Source organism: Leuciscus leuciscus, assembly GCF_965113295.1.
Source record: "Leuciscus leuciscus genome assembly, chromosome: 17".
In the NCBI taxonomy this organism is placed as follows: domain Eukaryota; kingdom Metazoa; phylum Chordata; class Actinopteri; order Cypriniformes; family Leuciscidae; genus Leuciscus; species Leuciscus leuciscus.
This window is the reverse complement of record NC_138741.1, coordinates 612,501-637,901: the sequence shown is the minus strand read 5'-3', so window position 1 is coordinate 637,901 and position 25,401 is coordinate 612,501. Positions and strand designations below refer to the sequence as shown.

Genomic DNA, 25,401 nt, shown 5'->3' with positions numbered 1-25,401 from the left:
GATGCAACGCTGTCAGAGCCGACAGACTCGTGTGTCAGACTCATTTCAGTGCAAAATAATAGGGTCAAAAACGATTTAATATACTGCAAATAACCTACTAGTTTTTTTTATGTTTATTTATAATTCATTTAGGCGGACAACAAGGCTACCAAGTACTGGGCACAGTGTGCAGCTAATTAAAACGCTTTTTTCCTAACGTCATTTTTAGTAGATTTTTAGTCGCAAATTTCAGGACTTCAGTCGACCAAGATTTTCTTTGGTTGATTACAGCCCTACTTTTCCCATTTTCATCCTTCTGCTCTCGTGAACTCCAGTGGAAAGTTCAGACTGTGAGAGGCCATGTATTAAAGGGGACACTTTCTACAAAGTAATCAAATGTGAAATAACACTGCATATTCTGAATACATGAGCCATAAAACCTACTGAACACGAGGCATAAAAACTACTGAACATATGAACCACAAAACATATGATCCATAAAAACTACTGAACATGAGCCATTAAAACTACTGAACATATTAACCACAAAACATATGATCCATAAAAACTACTGAACATGTGAGCCATAAAAACTACTGAACATGTGAACCTTTAAAACTACTGAACATATTAACCATAAACACTACTGAACATGAGCCATAAAAACTATTGAATATATTGATCATAAAGACTACTGAACAAATGAGCCATAAAATCTACTGAATAAAATGAGCCATAAAATCCACTGAACAAATGAGCCATAAAATCTACTGAACATGTGAGCCTTTAAAACTACTGAACATATTAACCATAAAATCTACTGAACATGTGAGCCTTTAAAACTACTGAACATGTGAGCCATAAAAACTACTGAACATGTGAGCCATAAAAACTACTGAACATGTGAGCCTTTAAAACTACTGAACAAATTATGAGCCATAAAATCTACTGAACATGAGCCATTAAAACTACTGAACATATTAACCACAAAACATATGATCCATAAAAACTACTGAACATGTGAGCCATAAAAACTACTGAACATGTGAACCTTTAAAACTACTGAACATATTAACCATAAACACTACTGAACATGAGCCATAAAAACTATTGAATATATTGATCATAAAGACTACTGAACAAATGAGCCATAAAATCCACTGAACAAATGAGCCATAAAATCTACTGAACATGTGAGCCTTTAAAACTACTGAACATATTAACCATAAAATCTACTGAACATGTGAGCCTTTAAAACTACTGAACATGTGAGCCATAAAATCTACTGAACAAATTATGAGCCATAAAAACTACTGAACATGTGAGCCATAAAAACTACTGAACAAATTATGAGCCATAAAATCTACTGAACAAATGAGCCATAAAGACTACTGAACATGTGAGCCGTAAAAACTACTGAATATATTGATCATAAAGACTACTGAACAAATGAGCCATAAAATCTACTGAACAAATGAGCCATAAAATCTACTGAACAAATGAACCATAAAAACTACTGAACATATGAGCCATAAAATCTACTGAACATGAGCCATAAAAACTACTGAACATGTGAGCCATAAAGACTAATGAACATGAGCCATAAAATCTACTGAACATATGAGCCATAAAAACTACTGAACATGAGCCATTAAAACTACTGAACATGAGCCATAAAGACTAATGAACATGTGAGCCATAAAAACTACTGAACATGTGAGCCTTTAAAACTACTGAACATATGAGCCATAAAGACTAATAAAACATATGAGCCATAAAAACTACTGAACATGTGAGCCTTTAAAATTACTGAACATGAGCCATAAAAACGACTGAACATATGAGCCATAAAAACGACTGAACATGAGCCATAAAGACTACTGAACATATGAGCCATAAAAACTACTGAACATATGAGCCATAAAAACTACTGAACAAATGAGCCATAAAAACTACTGAACAAATGAGCCATAAAGACTACTGAACATATGAGCCATAAAAACTACTGAACATATGAGCCATAAAAACTACTGAACATGAGCCATAAAGACTAATGAACATGTGAGCCATAAAAACTACTGAACATGTGAGCCTTTAAAACTACTGAACATGTGCCATAAAGACTAATGAACATGTGAGCCATAAAAACTACTGAACATGTGAGCCTTTAAAACTACTGAACATGTGCCATAAAGACTAATGAACATGTGAGCCATAAAAACTACTGAACATGTGAGCCTTTAAAACTACTGAACATATTAACCATAAACACTACTGAACAAATGAGCCATAAAAACTACTGAACATGTTAGCCATAAAAACTACTGAACATGTGAGCCATAAAAACTACTGAACATGTGAGCCATAAAAACTACTGAACATGTGAGCCATAAAGACTAATGAACATGTGAGCCATAAAAACTACTGAACATGTGAGCCTTTAACCCCCTGAGGTCTACGGTATCGCCGGCGATACCAGCTCGCTTTTTTTTTATCAATGTAAAAGAAACTCATAAATACTCTGTTGACTTTGATTTTCCATAGGAGTTTCATACATCAATCGATTCTGTTAAATGTGTATTATTTTTGTGTATACTCACAATAAAAACAAAGTGTTGTGCTTTTTGCCAAATAAAGAAAAATAAACACGAAGCGAGTTCTGCCTTCTCTCTGCCAGTGAAGTCCATTCTGAAACGCGTCCGAAAATGAACAATAACTGAGCGAATACTCAGTCAAACAGGCATACAGACACACAGGCATGAAGCTTGAATTATCTTCTTTTAAATGAAGTAATTTATATAAAAAACAAATATTCTCATCTTGTGAAATCTGTATTAAAAGAGAGCGATTCCAGTCGAGCTCATCTCATCTCATTACGTTATAATCGGCCACGCCCACGGAGAGCGCGCGCTATTCAAACGCAAATGACTGAGACGATCCCATACAAACTGTGAACGCCCACATATCAGCTCGAGAAAACACATCAAGTTTATTCAGATAAGTGTAGTTGTCTACACTGTCTCGCAGCGCTGTGAGGAATAATAATAATGGAAAACTTACCTCAGAAGTGCTGGTATTTCGAGGAGCAACGGATGGAATAATGTAGTAAGTTTTTTTTTTCATTCTCAAGTAAATCGCGTTTCTGTGTGAATGAATGAACGTCAGAGATGCACTGTTTACCACAACTCGCAAAAAGACAGTTTAAATTTGAATTGCGTTTCTGTGTGTGAATAAATGATCTGCTTTTAGCAAACTATTTTGCTATACTGAGTAAAATCGATTGAAATATGTTGAAATAAAATGTATTTGTATAAGCAACGTATTAAACTGCAAATTAACATTTATATTCCTTATAATAAAAACGAAAGACCTATGTTACAGACATATGAAAGACAACATTTCGTTGATTAGTTTTGGATAGATTACACATTTTTACTGTAAAATATCTGCCACCTCAAATAAGCTTTTGTTTGCCAATTTTTGCTAATATGTTAAATATATTGTCCCCCACAAGAAAATAATGGCAAAGCCGCAATAGTACTTCTGGTGCAAGTTGTTTTATTAAAGAAAAAAAAATATATATAAAATAATAAATGAAAAGATGGGGAAACTGGAGTAAAAATATCCAGACAGCCCTTGGCTGTTACGTCCTTCTACAGAAAGGTAAGTACACACAACTACACTTTGTCAAAGTAAGACTCCAAACTACAAAAACCCCCTTGAACAATCAAACAAGGCTGGCTTTTAAACCAGAAGCTCCACCCACATGGACTCATCCACATTCTTACAGAGGTAAGTATTATAGCTTTACATACATATTTATATACATAACATTAGTGTCAGAAAATCAAATATACACATTCACATTGTGTAACATTCATCACCTAAATATATATATATATATATATATATATATATATATATAAAATACTATATATATGTATATAAACATCATTCCTTATCATACATGTATTAACTCAACCCTAAACAAACAACATTTACGACAGTCCAGTTACCAGAGCGATCGCGCATGCGCAACGCGGGAATTTACTGATATCCACCCTTCTGGATCGTCACCGGGGTTTGCCATTTGCTTCCGGTAACATGGACAAAGACGCAACATAAACACACAACTAATGACGAAATAACGTGCAGATAAGTACAATAAATATGTATTGCTGAACTTATCTGGTGTTTGTGTGTGTTTATTAAGGGCTATAGGATAGGATGTAGTAATGGAGTGGACATGAATGCGTTATGTATGAAACTGTAGCGTTAACCTGACCCTAGTGTGCACCCAAGGGTAGGATAAACATGTGAACGGTTGAACAGTAGTTCATATACATGTGTGAATACAGTGTTGTCGCGATCGTGACAGAGCCCTCTGTCACATTACCTCCCTCCTCTCCTAGATTGACGAGAACCCGGCAATCTGGATAGGAAATCAGCCGTTAGGTTGTCTTTCCCAGGACGGTGTCTGATCTTAAAGTGGTAGGGCTGCAGTGATAGGTACCATCGTGTTATCCTGGCGTTTCGATCCTTCATTGAGTTTATCCAGGTCAATGCTCGATGGTCTGTTTCAAGATCAAACTCCCTTCCCAGCAAGTAATATCGAAGGCTTTCCAACGCCCACTTGATGGCCAGTCCCTCTTTTTCAACTGTGGAGTATCGAGTCTCCCGTGGTAGCAGCTTACGGCTTAGATAAAGGATTGGGTGTTTCTGGCCTTCCTCTCCTTGTGCCAGTACAGCTCCCAATCCATAGGCGGAAGCATCAACTTGAACTAGAAATCTCTGTGAGAAATTAGGACTCTGAAGCACAGGACTGTTACATAAGCTCTCCTTCAGCTGTTGAAACGCCCGCTCCACTTCTTCGGTCCAGGGGACTGGATTACAAACCATCTTTGTAGTCAAGTTGGTCAGGGGTACCGCAACACTGGAGAACTCTGGTATAAATCTTCGATACCATCCGACTAATCCAAGGAAGGCACGTACCTCTTTCTTTGTCCGAGGTCTTGCACAGTTACGTATGGCCTCCACCTTGTCCACCTGTGGTCGAACCTCGCCATTGCCTAGCAGGAATCCTAGGTACTGTGTCTCCTGTTTTGCCCACTCACATTTTGAGACATTTAAGGACAAACATGCCTCACTAACTTTCTGTAAGACTCTGCTCAGGTGCTGTAGATGCTCTTCCCAGCTGCCACTGTAAATGACCACATCATCGAGATACGCCGCACAACAGTCTTCTTCCCCTCGTAGAACCGTATCCATCAACCGTTGGAAGGTAGCTGGAGCTCCATGTAACCCGAACGGCATGGTAGTAAAATGGAACAGTCCTAAGGGTGTTCTGAAGGCGGTGTACTCTCTGGATTCTTGGGCTAAGGGCACCTGCCAGTAACCTTTGCACAGGTCTAACGTGGTGATGTATTTGGCTTGGCCAATCCGTTCCACCAGCTCATCAATCCGAGGCATTGGGTATGCATCAAACCTGGAGACAGCGTTGAGCTTCCGAAAGTCCAGGCAGATCCTCAGTGATCCATCTTTTTTTGGTACCAGGACAATCGGGTTGCTCCATGGGCTGTTTGACGGCTCGATCACCCCCATTTTCCTCATCAACTGAATCTCCCCCTTCAACGGCTCGATCAGTCGTTCAGGCACTCGATAGGGATGTTGTCGAATTGGAGTTGAGTCAGTGAGCTTGATCGTGTGTTCAATCAGGTTGGTTCTTCCTGGCTCTGTTTTGAAAAGATTTGGGTGCTTATCTACGATCTGTAGCAACTGCCCCCTCTGTTCTTCTTCCAAATGTTCCAGGGTTATCTTTGCCGGAGATCTCTGTAAAGCCACGTCTTCCATCTCGTCCTCACCCTCCTCCTCTCCTTCTGGGGCTCCTTTGCAGGCAAACAATACTTTCCCTTTATCTGCTGCCCTCTCACGCCACTCTTTCAGGAGGTTGATATGGTACACCTGGCTGGACTTTCCCCTCTCCGGATGCAATACCTCATAAGTAACCGGTCCCACTCGTCTCTGGATCTCATAAGGTCCTTGCCACTTTGCTAATAGCTTGTTCGTTGATGACGGTAGTAACAATAGTACTTTCTGCCCCGGTTGGTATTCTCTGTGACGGGCATGCCGGTCATACCACGTTTTCTGTGCCTTCTGGGCCACTTCCAAGTTTTCGATGGCTTGTTCTCGGTACTTCTCTAACCGGTCTCTCATCTGCAGCACGTACTGAAGAATGCCCAGATCACCAGTCGCGATTCTTGTCGGAGCCTCCCAGCTTTTTCTCAGCAGGTCAAGTGGACCCTGAACAGACCATCCGTACACCAATTCAAAAGGCGAAAACCCTGTTGATGCTTGGGGTACCTCTCTATATGCAAAAAGTATAAATGGCAACCACTTGTCCCAGTCTTTCCCTGTGTCACTGACGAACTTCTTCAGCATGTTCTTTAGTGTTTGGTTAAATCTCTCAACTAGTCCATCCGTCTGTGGATGGTAGGGACTTGTCTTGATCGACTGGATGCCCAGCTGTCTGTGGAGGTTCTTCATCAAACTCGATGTAAAGTTGGTGCCTTGGTCTGTGATGATCTCATCTGGGATCCCGACTCTGGAAAACATTTGCACAAGAGCACTGATTACCTTGGCAGTTGTGATCGATCTTAGGGGAAACGCTTCAGGGTACCGAGTAGCGTAGTCACACACTACCAAGATGTACTGGTGACCAAGACTGCTCTTCTCCAGAGGTCCAACTATGTCCATTGCAATTCTTCGGAATGGAGTGGAGATCACCGGCAACGGACACAGAGGTACTCTGTTTGATCTGCGAACAGCACTGGTTTTTTGACAAACAGGACATGTGGCACAGTATGTGAGTACATCAGTATACATGGAAGGCCAAAAAAACCGAGTGCTGAGTCTTTGGTATGTTTTCTGGTGTGCAAGATGTCCTGACCATGGTATAGTATGTGCAAGGTGTAACACCAGAGACCTACAACATTTTGGAACGACAAGACGTGTAACACCATCAGACATCACATACAAAATACCATTCTGCAAAACATACATTTCAGCCCCAAGAGTTTGTACTTTCCTCTCATCATTACCTACTTTGGCAAATAACGGCCTTAAAGTAACATCCGCCTCCTGTAACTGGGCAATTTTGTCTGGAATCTTCCAATCTCCGCCCTCTAGACCATCTGTTGACACGTTGGGTGTTGGTATACCCAAATACTTTGCCATTCGGCGTTGCCGACGTGTTTTTCTAGGTTTGTTACAACTCTGGATCAGACTATCATCCAAGTCTGGCAGAGGTTGTAAACCAGCATTGGCTTGAGCTCGTGTGAGCACTGGACATGATACCACAGTTAAAGTTTTCGCGGGTTTATCACACCGGGTTAACAGGTCAGTCAACACTGGTACATCCCATCCAAGGACCATGTCCGCAGGAAGTCTATCAACTACCCCAACACACACCAAATACATTTGTTCATTGACATTCAGTGTAACCTCAGCTGTAGGGTATTTAACTTTGTCACCATGAACACATTGTACAGATATGGTCTTCACATAATTAATCACATTTTCAGGGACACAACCACATTTAATCAATGACATTGAACTTCCTGTGTCAATCAAAGCTTTCAAGGTCTGTCCATTCACAGAAACTGTGCAACAGTGCATAAAGAGTTCAGAAATGTCTGTATTGTCATCCCCCCTTGGCACATAGCAGTAGCTTGACAGTTTAGGTTTGTGCATTGGGCAATTAGCAGCTTTATGACCCTGTTGTTGACAGTAAAAGCAAATCAAACTTTTCATAGAAACATTTGCAACAGTACCTTCTTTGTCCTGCTCAGTCTTTGAAGTACCTCTTATCATTGTTGATGGTTGGTGTGGTCGTCCCCCTCGGCGTGCGTTAGTATACTGCATTGCTAGTCGGGCTGCTGTCAGTCCATCTGCAGGCTCATGCTCCTTCACTCACGTACGCAGATCATACGGCAACACACGCAACAACTGCTCAAGAATAATCTGTTCACCGATTTCCTCCTTGGTGCGCTGTTGTGGCTTTATCCAACGAGCATACAGTCCCTTCAAACGATGATAAGTCTCAGTGGGTGTTTCTCCCGGTTTTGTAGAGGTCTGTCGGAACCGCTGTCTGTAAGTCTCTGCTGAAATGTCAAATTTTTCCAGCAACGCTTCACGTAGCTCCTCATACTCCATTGAACGCTCCTCATCCATGGCGATGTACGCTTCAAGTGCCTTCCCAGTAAGCAACGGCACAAGTCGACAAGCCCACTCTTCCTCTGGCCAATTCCAAGTCCGTGCCAAACGCTCAAATCGATGGAGGTAGTTTTCCATATCTTCCCCCTCATGATACGCTGGCATTGCAGGCTCTGAGCGCAGTACTGTTGGCTGTCTTGGTGTCAGACTTGACACTGATGGTGCATATGCTCCCAATGGCTGTCGCTCTGGTGACGTCATCTCCTGGCGCCGCCTCATTGGAGTAGGAAGCTCCATTCGGGGACTCGGACTCGGTGTCGACCCAGGTGAAGCTGGTGACGCTCTCTGATGCTGCAGTGAATCCCTCAGGCCACGCAGTTCAAAGAGTAGACCCTCTTCTCTCTTTTGCTGTGCTGTCAGGAATTCTCGCATCATGCTCACCATCTCGTTCGAGGATGACGGTTGTTGTGACGAACTCCCTTTCGCCTCGGCCATCTCCAACTCTTCTTCTTCCTCCTCCTCCTCGACAAACTTGTGCTGTGATCGCAGACCCTTCCTGGTCCGCCTCCCCATACTCACTGTCGTGCGGCTGGCCAATCCCACTTCTGACACCACTTGTGATGAGGCGTGATAGAAAAATGGTCCCCCACAAGAAAATAATGGCAAAGCCGCAATAGTACTTCTGGTGCAAGTTGTTTTATTAAAGAAAAAAAAAATATATAAAATAATAAATGAAAAGATGGGGAAACTGGAGTAAAAATATCCAGACAGCCCTTGGCTGTTACGTCCTTCTACAGAAAGGTAAGTACACACAACTACACTTTGTCAAAGTAAGACTCCAAACTACAAAAACCCCCTTGAACAATCAAACAAGGCTGGCTTTTAAACCAGAAGCTCCACCCACATGGACTCATCCACATTCTTACAGAGGTAAGTATTATAGCTTTACATACATATTTATATACATAACATTAGTGTCAGAAAATCAAATATACACATTCACATTGTGTAACATTCATCACCTAAATATATATATATATATATATATATATATATATATATATATAAAATACTATATATATGTATATAAACATCATTCCTTATCATACATGTATTAACTCAACCCTAAACAAACAACATTTACGACAGTCCAGTTACCAGAGCGATCGCGCATGCGCAACGCGGGAATTTACTGATATCCACCCTTCTGGATCGTCACCGGGGTTTGCCATTTGCTTCCGGTAACATGGACAAAGACGCAACATAAACACACAACTAATGACGAAATAACGTGCAGATAAGTACAATAAATATGTATTGCTGAACTTATCTGGTGTTTGTGTGTGTTTATTAAGGGCTATAGGATAGGATGTAGTAATGGAGTGGACATGAATGCGTTATGTATGAAACTGTAGCGTTAACCTGACCCTAGTGTGCACCCAAGGGTAGGATAAACATGTGAACGGTTGAACAGTAGTTCATATACATGTGTGAATACAGTGTTGTCGCGATCGTGACAGAGCCCTCTGTCACAGTATGTTTTGTCAATGTAGGCTATATTCGAAGTTTGAAAAATGTATGATAAAATGTATACTTTAGTTTTTACAAAGAAAGATTACACTTCAATTGTTGTTGTAATTGTAACCTTTTTAATAAAAAAATATATATTTACAAGGTAGATGTAAACAAATTTTAAAAGGTAAATATAAGCATTTTCTTTAAATAATTTTTATTGTGTTTTATTATTGACAAATTTGGGGAGAGGATACATATTCCAAAACTGAAAATACAGTATGAGAATTAACTGCACAATTAATAGACATGTTTTCCTTGGATATTATACAATTTGCAAGCAAAATGTATAAAAAAAAAAAAAAAATTGACATGCTTCCAACTGTGAACCAATTTGGTAGAATATATATATATATATATATATATATATATATATATATATATATATATATATATATATATATATACACTGTATATATATTGCTCTTGCATTCTTTCTTGTGGCTATAGGTGACACACCTGAATGAATGGCTCATTAAGTATGCGGGCCCCATTGTCTCCTCAGGTGTGAACCACTACATATGCATGATGCTGTTGAATGGTTGACGCCCCTTGCGCATATTGCCTTTACAAACAAAAAGTGTTTTACAAGATTTAAATCAATGTATTGTGTTATGTGAATGATAAGGGCAGGATGATTTTCACATCATTTTGAAGAAAAAACTCTAGGCAAAGACATCAATTAGTCAAAAGTCTTATTGACACGTATTTAGTATGTGTTTTGTGGCCTTATTTCAGAAACTTTAGTTTTTAGTTTTTTCAATAACCATGCATAAATATTATTCTCTCAAAAATACAAACATGTACATGCATGTTGCTCACATATTATGGTAGCCCTGTTTGTGCTAAATAGAGTGTAATTATACCTTTGCCATTAATATGTTTATAAGCAACTGAAAAAAGCACAAATGTCAGGGCATGTCAGAACATCTCAAGGACCCCAAAAACCCCTCAGACCTCAGAGGGTTAAAACTACTGAACAAGTGAGCCTTTAAAACTACTGAACATGTGAGCCATAAAAACTACTGAACATGAGCCATTAAAACTACTGAACATGAGCCATAAAGACTAATGAACATGTGAGCCATAAAAACTACTGAACATGTGAGCCATCAAAACTACTGAACATGAGCCATAAAGACTAATGAACATGAGCCATAAAATCTACTGAACATATAAGCCATAAAAACTACTGAACATATGAGCCTTTAAAACTACTGAACATATTAACCATAAACACTACTGAACATGAGCCATAAAAACTATTGAATATATTGATCATAAAGACTACTGAAAAAATGAGCCATAAAATCTACTGAACAAATGAGCCATAAAAACTACTGAACATGTGAGCCATAAAAACTACTGAACATGAGCCATAAAGACTACTGAACATGAGCCATAAAGACTACTGAACATGAGCCATAAAATCTACTGAACATATGAGCTAGGGGTGCAACGGATCAAAAAACTCACGGTTCGGATCGTTTCTCGGATCAGAGTCACGGATCGGATCATTTTTCGGATCAGCAAAATTGTATTTTATTTTTTTATTAACACTTTTAAATTGTTAAATTAAAATATATAAAATCAACTTAAAGTGCACAAGGCATAATATCTTCTTTTTAACATAATTAATGAAAAACAACTTAAAGTGCAACATAAAAAGGCATCTCCTTCCTTTAAACATGGACCAATGCTTTATGTGTTTCCACTGTCATATAGGGCTGTCAAAATTGCTCAAAAATGACGTTCGAATATTCCCTCTAAAAAACACATATTCGAATTATTCGAACATCTGGTTGCGCATTTTGTCAATGACGCGCATTAGGCCTATGTCAATAACAGGACAAATTAATACAAAGAGACATAACTACTTGTGTAGTTCATTTAAGTTTAAACATAATTGACAACGTATTACCTTACTCGCAGGCACTCTTTCTCTCTCTCTCTCGCCGTCACCCATGCTGCGTTCACACCAAACGCGAATACAGCGTCCGGCGCGAGTGATTTCAATGTGAAGTCAATGTAAAGACGCGTTTACGCACGTCTGGAGGTTTTGCAGCGCGAATGAGGCGTCACGCTCTCTGCGGTTCATAACGCTCGCCATGACCACGCTGTGTGTGGACTGAACATGCGCACAACTTTTTTTTCATCAATCAATCCGCGGATCACGTGAGTGCCGAACCGAAGATATTGATCCGAACGGATCACGGATCGATGATAATCCGTTGCACCACTAATATGAGCCATAAAAACTACTGAACATATGAGCCATAAAAACTACTGAACATGTGAGCCATAAAAACTACTGAACATGTGAGCCATAAAAACTACTGAACATGTGAGCCATAAAAACTACTGAACATGTGAGCCATAAAAAACTACTGAACATGTGAGCCATAAAAACTACTGAACATGTGAGCCATAAAAACTACTGAACATGTGAGCCATAAAAACTACTGAACATGTGAGCCATAAAAACTACTGAACATGTGAGCCATAAAGACTAATGAACATGTGAGCCATAAAGACTAATGAACATATGAGCCACTAAACGCCAAACCTTAAAAACTACTGAATGTATGAACCATAAAATCTACTGAACATGTGAGCCATAAAAACTACTGAACATGTGAGCCATAAAAACTACTGAACATGTGAGCCATAAAAACTACTGAACATGTGAGCCATAAAAACTACTGAACATGTGAGCCATAAAGACTAATGAACATATGAGCCACTAAACGCCAAACCATAAAATCTACTGAACATGTGAGCCATAAAAACTACTGAACATGTGAACCATAAAATCTACTGAACATGTGAGCCATAAAAACTACTGAACATATGAGCCATAAAAACTACTGAACATGTGAACCATAAAAACTACTGAACATGTGAACCATAAAAACTACTGAACATGATCATGCCATAAAATCTACTGAACAAATGAGCCATAAAATCTACTGAACAGGTGAACCATAAAAACTACTGAACATATTAACCATAAAAACTACTGAACATGTGAGCCATAAAATCTACTGAACATGATCATGCCATAAAATCTACTGAACAAATGAGCCATAAAATCTACTGAACATGTGAACCATAAAATCTACTGAACATGAGCCATAAAGACTACTGAACATATTAACCATAAAAACTACTGAACATATTAACCATAAAAACTACTGAACATGAGCCATAAAAACTACTGAACATATTAACCATAAAAACTACTGAACATATTAACCATAAAAACTACTGAACATGTGAGCCATAAAATCTACTGAACATGATGATGCCATAAAATCTACTGAACAAATGAGCCATAAAATCTACTGAACATGTGAACCATAAAATCTACTGAACATGTGAACCATAAAATCTACTGAACATGTGAACCATAAAAACGACTGAACATATTAACCATAAAAACTACTGAACATGTGAGCCATAAAAACTACTGAACATGTGAGCCATAAAAACTACTGAACATGTGAGCCATAAAAACTACTGAACATGTGAGCCATAAAAAACTAATGAACATATTAACCATAAAAACTACTGAACATGTGAGCCATAAAAACTACTGAACATGTGAGCCATAAAAACTACTGAACATGTGAGCCATAAAAACTACTGAACATGTGAGCCATAAAAACTACTGAACATGTGAGCCATAAAAAACTACTGAACATATTAACCATAAAAACTACTGAACATGTGAGCCATAAAAAACTACTGAACATATTAACCATAAAAACTACTGAACATGTGAACCATAAAATCTACTGAACATGTGAACCATAAAATCTACTGAACATGTGAACCATAAAAACGACTGAACATATTAACCATAAAAACTACTGAACATGTGAGCCATAAAAACTACTGAACATGTGAGCCATAAAAACTACTGAACATGAGCCATAAAAACTACTGAACATATTAACCATAAAAACTACTGAACATATTAACCATAAAAACTACTGAACATGAGCCATAAAAACTACTGAACATATTAACCATAAAAACTACTGAACATGAGCCATAAAAACTACTGAACATATTAACCATAAAAACTACTGAACATGTGAGCCATAAAAACTACTGAACATGATGATGCCATAAAATCTACTGAACAAATGAGCCATAAAATCTACTGAACATGTGAACCATAAAATCTACTGAACATGTGAACCATAAAATCTACTGAACATGTGAACCATAAAATCTACTGAACATGTGAACCATAAAAACGACTGAACATATTAACCATAAAAACTACTGAACATGTGAGCCATAAAAACTACTGAACATGTGAGCCATAAAAACTACTGAACATGTGAGCCATAAAAACTACTGAACATGTGAGCCATAAAAAACTACTGAACATATTAACCATAAAAACTACTGAACATGTGAGCCATAAAATCTACTGAACATGATGCCATAAAATCTACTGAACATGTGAACCATAAAATCTACTGAACATGTGAACCATAAAAACGACTGAACATGTGAGCCATAAAAACTACTGAACATATTAACCATAAAAACTACTGAACATATTAACCATAAAAACTACTGAACATATTAACCATAAAAACTACTGAACATGAGCCATAAAAACTACTGAACATATTAACCATAAAAACTACTGAACATATTAACCATAAAAACTACTGAACATGTGAGCCATAGAATCTACTGAACATGATGATGCCATAAAATCTACTGAACAAATGAGCCATAAAATCTACTGAACATGTGAACCATAAAATCTACTGAACATGTGAACCATAAAATCTACTGAACATGTGAACCATAAAAACGACTGAACATGTGAGCCATAAAAACGACTGAACATATTAACCATAAAAACTACTGAACATGTGAGCCATAAAATCTACTGAACATGATGATGCCATAAAATCTACTGAACATGTGAACCATAAAATCTACTGAACATGTGAACCATAAAATCTACTGAACATGTGAACCATAAAAACGACTGAACATGTGAGCCATAAAATCTACTGAACATGATGATGCCATAAAATCTACTGAACATGTGAACCATAAAATCTACTGAACATGTGAACCATAAAATCTACTGAACATGTGAACCATAAAAACGACTGAACATGTGAGCCATAAAAACTACTGAACATGTGAGCCATAAAAACTACTGAACATGTGAGCCATAAAAACTACTGAACATGTGAGCCATAAAAACTACTGAACATGTGAGCCATAAAAACTACTGAACATGTGAGCCATAAAAACTACTGAACATGTGAGCCATAAAAACTACTGAACATGTGAGCCATAAAGACTAATGAACATATGAGCCACTAAACGCCAAACCTTAAAAACTACTGAATGTATGAACCATAAAATCTACTGAACATGTGAGCCATAAAAACTACTGAACATGTGAGCCATAAAAACTACTGAACATGTGAGCCATAAAAAACTACTGAACATATTAACCATAAAAACTACTGAACATGTGAGCCATAAAATCTACTGAACATGATGCCATAAAATCTACTGAACATGTGAGCCATAAAATCTACTGAACATGATGATGCCATAAAATCTACTGAACATGTGAACCATAAAATCTACTGAACATATTAACCATAAAAACTACTGAACATGTGAGCCATAAAAACTACTGAACATGTGAGCCATAAAAACTACTGAACATGTGAGCCATAAAAACTACTGAACATGTGAGCCATAAAAACTACTGAACATGTGAGCCATAAAAACTACTGAACATGTGAGCCATAAAGACTAATGAACATATGAGCCACTAAACGCCAAACCTTAAAAACTACTGAATGTATGAACCATAAAATCTACTGAACATGTGAGCCATAAAAACTACTGAACATGTGAGCCATAAAAACTACTGAACATGTGAGCCATAAAAACTACTGAACATGTGAGCCATAAAAACTACTGAACATGTGAGCCATAAAATCTACTGAACATGATGCCATAAAATCTACTGAACATGTGAACCATAAAATCTACTGAACATGATGCCATAAAATCTACTGAACATGTGAACCATAAAATCTACTGAACATGTGAACCATAAAAACTACTGAACATGTGAGCCATAAAAACTACTGAACATGTGAGCCATAAAAACTACTGAACATGTGAGCCATAAAATCTACTGAACATGATGCCATAAAATCTACTGAACATGTGAACCATAAAATCTACTGAACATGATGCCATAAAATCTACTGAACATGTGAACCATAAAATCTACTGAACATGTGAACCATAAAATCTACTGAACATGTGAACCATAAAAACGACTGAACATGTGAGCCATAAAAACTACTGAACATATTAACCATAAAAACTACTGAACATATTAACCATAAAAACTACTGAACATATTAACCATAAAAACTACTGAACATGAGCCATAAAAACTACTGAACATATTAACCATAAAAACTACTGAACATATTAACCATAAAAACTACTGAACATGTGAGCCATAGAATCTACTGAACATGATGATGCCATAAAATCTACTGAACAAATGAGCCATAAAATCTACTGAACATGTGAACCATAAAATCTACTGAACATGTGAACCATAAAATCTACTGAACATGTGAACCATAAAAACGACTGAACATGTGAGCCATAAAAACGACTGAACATATTAACCATAAAAACTACTGAACATGTGAGCCATAAAATCTACTGAACATGATGATGCCATAAAATCTACTGAACATGTGAACCATAAAATCGACTGAACATGTGAACCATAAAATCGACTGAACATGTGAACCATAAAAACTACTGAACATGTGAGCCATAAAAACTACTGAACATGTGAGCCATAAAAACTACTGAACATGTGAGCCATAAAAACTACTGAACATGTGAGCCATAAAAACTACTGAACATGTGAGCCATAAAAACTACTGAACATGTGAGCCATAAAAACTACTGAACATGTGAGCCATAAAAACTAATGAACATGTGAGCCATAAAGACTAATGAACATATGAGCCACTAAACGCCAAACCTTAAAAACTACTGAATGTATGAACCATAAAATCTACTGAACATGTGAGCCATAAAAACTACTGAACATGTGAGCCATAAAAACTACTGAACATGTGAGCCATAAAAAACTACTGAACATATTAACCATAAAAACTACTGAACATGTGAGCCATAAAATCTACTGAACATGATGATGCCATAAAATCTACTGAACATGTGAGCCATAAAATCTACTGAACATGATGATGCCATAAAATCTACTGAACATGTGAACCATAAAATCTACTGAACATGTGAACCATAAAATCTACTGAACATATTAACCATAAAAACTACTGAACATGTGAGCCATAAAAACTACTGAACATGTGAGCCATAAAAACTACTGAACATGTGAGCCATAAAAACTACTGAACATGTGAGCCATAAAAACTACTGAACATGTGAGCCATAAAAACTACTGAACATGTGAGCCATAAAGACTAATGAACATATGAGCCACTAAACGCCAAACCTTAAAAACTACTGAATGTATGAACCATAAAATCTACTGAACATGTGAGCCATAAAAACTACTGAACATGTGAGCCATAAAAACTACTGAACATGTGAGCCATAAAAACTACTGAACATGTGAGCCATAAAAACTACTGAACATGTGAGCCATAAAAACTACTGAACATGTGAGCCATAAAAACTACTGAACATGTGAACCATAAAAACTACTGAACATGTGAACCATAAAAACTACTGAACATGATCATGCCATAAAATCTACTGAACAAATGAGCCATAAAATCTACTGAACATGTGAACCATAAAAACTATTGAACGTATGAACCATAAAAACTACTGAACATGTGAGCCATAAAATCTACTGAACATGATCATGCCATAAAATCTACTGAACAAATGAGCCATAAAATCTACTGAACATGTGAACCATAAAATCTACTGAACATGAGCCATAAAGACTACTGAACATATTAACCATAAAAACTACTGAACATATTAACCATAAAAACTACTGAACATGAGCCATAAAAACTACTGAACATATTAACCATAAAAACTACTGAACATATTAACCATAAAAACTACTGAACATGTGAGCCATAAAATCTACTGAACATGATGATGCCATAAAATCTACTGAACAAATGAGCCATAAAATCTACTGAACATGTGAACCATAAAATCTACTGAACATGTGAACCATAAAATCTACTGAACATGTGAACCATAAAAACGACTGAACATATTAACCATAAAAACTACTGAACATGTGAGCCATAAAAACTACTGAACATGTGAGCCATAAAAACTACTGAACATGTGAGCCATAAAAACTACTGAACATGTGAGCCATAAAAACTACTGAACATGTGAGCCATAAAAACTACTGAACATGTGAGCCATAAAGACTAATGAACATATGAGCCACTAAACGCCAAACCTTAAAAACTACTGAATGTATGAACCATAAAATCTACTGAACATGTGAGCCATAAAAACTACTGAACATGTGAGCCATAAAAACTACTGAACATGTGAGCCATAAAAACTACTGAACATGTGAGCCATAAAAACTACTGAACATGTGAGCCATAAAAACTACTGAACATGTGAACCATAAAAACTACTGAACATGTGAACCATAAAAACTACTGAACATGATCATGCCATAAAATCTACTGAACAAATGAGCCATAAAATCTACTGAACATGTGAACCATAAAAACTATTGAACGTATGAACCATAAAAACTACTGAACATGTGAGCCATAAAATCTACTGAACATGATCATGCCATAAAATCTACTGAACAAATGAGCCATAAAATCTACTGAACATGTGAACCATAAAATCTACTGAACATGAGCCATAAAGACTACTGAACATATTAACCATAAAAACTACTGAACATATTAACCATAAAAACTACTGAACATGAGCCATAAAAACTACTGAACATATTAACCATAAAAACTACTGAACATATTAACCATAAAAACTACTGAACATGTGAGCCATAAAATCTACTGAACATGATGATGCCATAAAATCTACTGAACAAATGAGCCATAAAATCTACTGAACATGTGAACCATAAAATCTACTGAACATGTGAACCATAAAAACGACTGAACATATTAACCATAAAAACTACTGAACATGTGAGCCATAAAAACTACTGAACATGTGAGCCATAAAAACTACTGAACATGTGAGCCATAAAAACTACTGAACATGTGAGCCATAAAAACTACTGAACATGTGAGCCATAAAAACTACTGAACATGTGAGCCATAAAGACTAATGAACATATGAGCCACTAAACGCCAAACCTTAAAAACTACTGAATGTATGAACCATAAAATCTACTGAACATGTGAGCCATAAAAACTACTGAACATGTGAGCCATAAAAACTACTGAACATGTGAGCCATAAAAACTACTGAACATGTGAGCCATAAAAACTACTGAACATGTGAGCCATAAAGACTAATGAACATATGAGCCACTAAACGCCAAACCTTAAAAACTACTGAACATGTGAACCATAAAATCTACTGAACATGTGAGCCATAAAAACTACTGAACATATTAACCATAAAAACTACTGAACAAATTAACCATAAAAACTACTGAACATATGAGCCATAAAAACTACTGAACATGTGAACCATAAAAACTACTGAACATGATCATGCCATAAAATCTACTGAACATGTGAACCATAAAATCTACTGAACATGATCATGCCATAAAATCTACTGAACAAATGAGCCATAAAATCTACTGAACATATTAACCATAAAAACTAGTGATGCTCCGATCAGCATTTTTGGGGCCGATCACTGATTACCAAAATCATGATCTGCCGATTGCCGATCACTGCCGATCACAGAATGGAAATATGATAGAGTCAAGAAAATCTTGAAGAACCACCAATATTTATTTAATTGTAGTTAGAAAACAAGATAACATAAGGCTACTGTAGGCCACCTTTTCCAAATAAGGCACAGTATAATTTTTCAAAACAAAGAGGGGTCAGGCAGACTACAATGGATGTAGTTGAGGAACTAACTAAATAATGACAATGACATTTGAGGTTATTAAAACAGTAAGTCCCGCCCCTCGACTGCCAAAAATAAAAGTGTTCGAGCGAGCAAAATCAGCAGGCGAGAGGAGATCAAGCGCGAGAGTGTGGGGAATGATCATGCGCGCGCGCGAGGGCAGAGATGTCATGCGCCCGCGCAGGGTTTGAATGAGCTCGCGAGTTCCCGTTTCCTCGCGCGTAGATCTGTTATCCTCTCGCGAATGTCATTTACCGCGCGCGCCAGCATCAGTTGTGCGCTCGTTTATAATTGCCATTGAATTGCCGTCATAGGAGAACTCATTTTGCCACTGTTAAGCAAGCTCTGCTCTGCTGTTGTGTTGCCGCGCATGCGGAAAAGTTGCGCGAGTTATTTAGGTCACGTGATCGGCTTTTTTGATCGGCGCTTTTGGGGGTTGCCGATCAAGCTATTTTTTGCCAATATCAGCCGATCATGATCGGCGGCCGATCAATCGGAGCATCACTATTAAAAACTAATGAACAAATGAGCCATAAAAACTACTGAACATGTGAACCACAAAGACACTGAACATGTGAACCATAAAAACGACTGAACATGTGAGCCATAAAATCTACTGAACATGTGAACCATGTGAGCCATAAAATCTACTGAAGATGTGAGCCATAAAATCTACTGAACATGTGAACCATAAAGACACTGAACATGTAATAATAAATAATAATAATTCATTACATTTATATAGCGCTTTTCTCGGCACTCAAAGCGCTTTACATAGAAGGGGGGAATCTCCTCAACCACCACCAATGTGCAGCATCCACTTGGATGATGCGACGGCAGCCATATTGCGCCAGAACGCCCACCACACACCAGCTTACTGGTGGAGAGGAGACAGTGATGAAGCCAATCAGTATATGAGGATGATTAGGAGGCCATGATGGACAGAGGCCACTGGGCAAATTTGGCCAGGATGCCGGGGTTACACCCCTACTCTTTCGAAAGACATCCTGGGATTTTTAATGACCACAGAGAGTCAGGACCTCGGTTTTACGTCTCATCCGAAGGACGGTGCTCTTTGGCAGTATAGTGTCCCCGTCACTATACTGGGGCATTAGGACCCACACAGACCACAGGGTGAGCACCCCCTGCTGGCCTCACTAACACCTCTTCCAGCAGCAACCTGGTTTTCTCAGGAGGTCTCCCATCCAGGTACTAACCAGGCTCAGCCCTGGCTAGCTTCAGTGGGCAACCAGTCTTGGGCTACAGGGTGACATGGCTGCTGACATGTGAGCCATAAAAACTACTGAACATGTGAACCATAAAGACACTGAACATGTGAGCCATAAAGACACTGAACATGTGAGCCATAAAGACACTGAACATTAGGGGTGCGCCAAAAAATCGATATGGCGATATCTCGCGATACTTTCTCCCGCAATTGATTCTCGATGCGCTCTTGCCAAGTATCGATCTTAAAAGCCGTTAGGGCGGGCGTACACGGTGCGAGTTCGGACACTCGGGAGGTCGTGATATTGCACACGTTGCGAGTCAGTTTAACTGATAATCGCGTCAAAACAGCTGGTACACGGCACGACTGTCCTGCACGAATTTTATCCCGAGCCGGCAGCAATCACGTGGGCTTTCGCGCTAAACACAGAGACCGTCATGTTGCATGCCTGCAGGCAAAGCTTCAGATAGAAAAATGACATAAATGTGTGTGCAAATGATTTGTTGAAAAGCAGAGAACAGTAGCCATTCCTTTCAACATAAAAACTTGAGAGAGAGAGAGAGAGAGAGAGAGAGAGAGAAAAAAAAGTGTTGTGTGACAGTGTATGCGCACGCTGTATGGTTGCTGCCACTGAGGTATAGCCCCATCGACGTGGTTGTGTATGATTAGGGCAATAGGGGACAGCTGGTGAAAATCGGGCCGACTCCCCGAATTTTTTAAACATGTTTAAAAATTATCGGGAGGTGCTCGTAACGTGCTCGGCTCGGCTCGTAATTCCTCTCACACGCTGCGAGCCGCGACCATGCGAGCATCACCGATTCCACTCGATTTCTCCCGAGTGAAAAAAATTATCTGTGAGCAAAACAAAAATAGTGTCTGTGACTGTTTTGTTGCAACTGATAAGACACAAGTTGTTTTTGTTATTGTGTTTCATCCAAAAAAATAAATGGAGATAAATTTTCCTAATAAAAAAAAAAACTTTTTATTTCTTAAAACATGATATATTGTGAGTTATTACTGATAATATATCGATTATCGCAGTATCGCCATATCGTGATATTATCGGTATCGTGAACAATGTATCACGTATCGTATCGTATCGTGAAGTAGGCCTACCCAGTGATTCCCAGCCCTACTGAACATGTGAGCCATAAAGACACTGAACATGTGAGCCATAAACAGAGGTGGGGAGTAACAAAGTACATTTACTTGAGTATTTTTTTGGAAAAGTTGTACTTTTAAGAGTAGATTTAATGTGGGTACTTTACCTTAAGTACATTTCTAATGAAAAAACTGTACTTGTACTTTGTTATGCTAGGCAACGTTCATCTCGTAACTTTATTTTCTGGGGCATGAGCGAAGCCTCATTCACAAATGAATCACTCTTTTGAGTCGACTGTGTTCAAAGACTTGATCAAACAAGTTGGCAGAAGTGTCGAGTCAGTGGATGATGTGTTCAGTCTCTGCTCGCACTGAGTCGTCAGAAGCCGTTTCTCTGAGTCGTTACAGGGGCTTTAAGATCATCAAGTGGACGTGGAAATACAGTCAATTAAAAGCAGAACTGTAAATGTATCCTATTGTTTGCCAGCGATGAAGATCTTTCTCAATGAACATCTACTGTCTGTGAACGACTCCACAGGTGTAACTACACTCGATTCAATTCATTCAGGTAATACCCTTTATAACCTGTTCGTGTTGAAATCGAACGCCTTTGCTCAGACACACCTAACCAGTTTACACACACCTGCAGAAATATACATGTGATTACATTTAAGAGAACAGAAGATCATGTGCATTTGTGTTCAGATGTTCAGTATAGCGGTCATGAGCGTGAGCACATGAAGAGTTTTCAAAACTTGCAAAACTTAATTTCAACATTGTCTAATATTCCAAATGTAGCTCTATGTTATTATTATACAAAGCAAAGGACATGCAACAGATGAAATGCCAGAAATAATGATCGTCTCTTCTGTGTTTGTTGTAAAGACATCTAGGCTAATTATAATTATTTAAATTAAATACCCATCTAAATAATAACATGTTATTGAATTATTGTTTTACATATATAATAATAATAAGTAACTATTAAGTAATAGTAATCCAAAGTAACTTTGATCCAGCCTATTATGAAGACTTCAGATGACGCTAACCCTAACACACACCAATGCTAGATTTATCTAAATGTCAGAATCATTTGTTAACAAACAAGTAGCCTATTCATTACTTCAGTGAGCTCATTGTTTCCGCATTAAATTATTACATTGTTTAAATGAATACCTTTTTCGCTAACTGTGATTTTGTATATGTACACTTCTGAAATGCATAACTTACACAGTTATCCTCTGATAAGAGATCACTGTAATCACTGTAATGTGGACTCATGCACTCTCTGTAAAGCTGCTTTGAAATGATGTGTATCGTGAAGCGCTGTACTACTAATAAATGTGAGTTGAGTGGAATTAACTAGTAATCGCTACTTGAGTACTTTTTTCGTTGGATACTTTGTTACCCTTAATCAAGCAACTATTAACATTATTACTTTTACTTTGAGTAAATATTTCTATAAGTAACTTGTACTTAGGTACATTTGTGGATACTCTACACACCTGTGGCGCAATGGATAAGACACATGCCTTTGGTGTGAGAGACCTGGGTTCGAATCCACTGTGAGACACCAATGTGTCCCTGAGCAAGACACTTAACCCCTAGTTGCTCCAGAGGCGTGCGACCTCTGACATATATATAGCAATTGTAAGTCGCTTTGGATAAAAGCGTCAGCTAAATGAATAGTTCTAAATGTAAATGTAACACTACTGAACATATGAACTATAAAAACCACTGAATATATGAACCAGTGAATATATTAACCTTAAAAACAACTGAACATATTATGATCCTTAGAAACTACTGAAGATATGAGCCACTGAACATATGAACCATGCAAATTATTGAACATATGAACTGTAAACAACTAGTGAATTTATGAAGTACTCAACACATGAACTACTGAACACATGAAGCACATACACTGATCGACGACGACGATACACAAACTCACTGAACAACAGCAAACACACTCCTGTCAAAGCAACACACACACACACACACACACACACACACACACACACACACACACACACACACACACACATAAACAAACAGACGCGCGTCAGCAATGAAAGTGCGCGTGTGTGTGTGTGTGTGTGTGTGTGTCACTAATGATGTGAAATAAGCGCTATTCCGCCAATGTGGAGATACGCGCGTCGTCCTCACCTTCCTGACGCCTTTGTAGATGTAGAAGTAAAGCTCCCGGCCCACATTGAAGCAGATTCGGTCGCCGTTCCCGGACTGGTCATTGACGTTGACGAACGAGACCCGGACTGGGTTCGAGCCCTGCGAGTTGAAGGGCACACGGTTCGGGCGACTGTACTCGGAGTGTGTGAGGAGTTTATACGCGCCTTCCCGCGTGCTGAACTGACTCTTGATCTCGTTCATCTCCTTCCCTCCTCCCTCCGCCGCCATCTTTGACATTTACATTCATCCTTCCGCAGGCCCGGATCTGACGCGCCGCGCATGCGCACACATCGCGCCTCGGCCATCGGCGTTCAAACACACACACACTCCGTCAGAAGAGGTTTGCGATCAATTAGTGAAAGGATTTAGTCTTCGTCACCTCAGAAAATTCCCCGCTACATGAACATGACCGTAACATCCCATATTATTACTGTACTGACTTTGGATGAACTGTCGTTTTCTTATGTCTCATATTAAATTGAAAAGGTGAAAGAATAAAGTAGAAAGTTTTGTGTTTTATATGTATGATAAAAAGCTTTACAGTGCATAAGCATTCGCGACAGAACAAACACATTTACACACATATACACGCAATTTAAAATAATAATAAATAACAAAATGATGTTTCATCAGATCATAAAGAGAGCGATCACTCCAGGAAATATCAACGCAATTAAACACGTGATCGTTTCTCTCCCAAATACAATCAGAGTAGGCCTAAGTCTGTTCCAGCTGTCCTCATGCATTCATTGCTTTTTTTCTTCTGCCAATTATTGTGTGAAAAATGATTAGTATAATTTAAACCTATAACACAGATTGCTTATGATTCAATGATCTTCCGTCTGAAAATTCCATCTGATATTTAAGAATATTTAGTGAAGCGAGTGTTTTACCGTGTAATTGTGTTAAGATCTGGAGAAAGGCCTCGACTGAATCACACACACACACACACACACACACACACAGAAATGACT

General features: G+C 38.2%; 2 protein-coding genes across 3 annotated transcripts in view; one reads left to right on the top strand and one right to left on the bottom strand.

Moving 5' to 3' along the window:
• wdr20a (WD repeat domain 20a) overlaps positions 1-24,692 on the bottom strand; it is a 33,553-nt gene extending 8,861 nt beyond the window's left edge. The window contains exon 1 of the mRNA XM_082142443.1: positions 24,407-24,692. Coding sequence (XP_081998569.1) covers positions 24,407-24,664 — 258 coding nt within the window. The 5' untranslated portion in view covers positions 24,665-24,692. The remainder of the gene's footprint in view (positions 1-24,406) is intronic.
• A 56-nt stretch (positions 24,693-24,748) lies between these two features.
• The window catches only part of LOC309478758 (uncharacterized protein), a 4,267-nt gene continuing 3,614 nt past the window's right edge, over positions 24,749-25,401 (top strand). The window contains exon 1 of one of the 2 annotated variants that reach the window (XM_082142476.1): positions 24,749-25,401. This exon is cut by the window's right edge and continues 123 nt beyond it. The gene's annotated coding sequence lies outside the window, so the exon portion shown is untranslated. The other variant, XM_082142475.1, reaches the window with a different exon arrangement.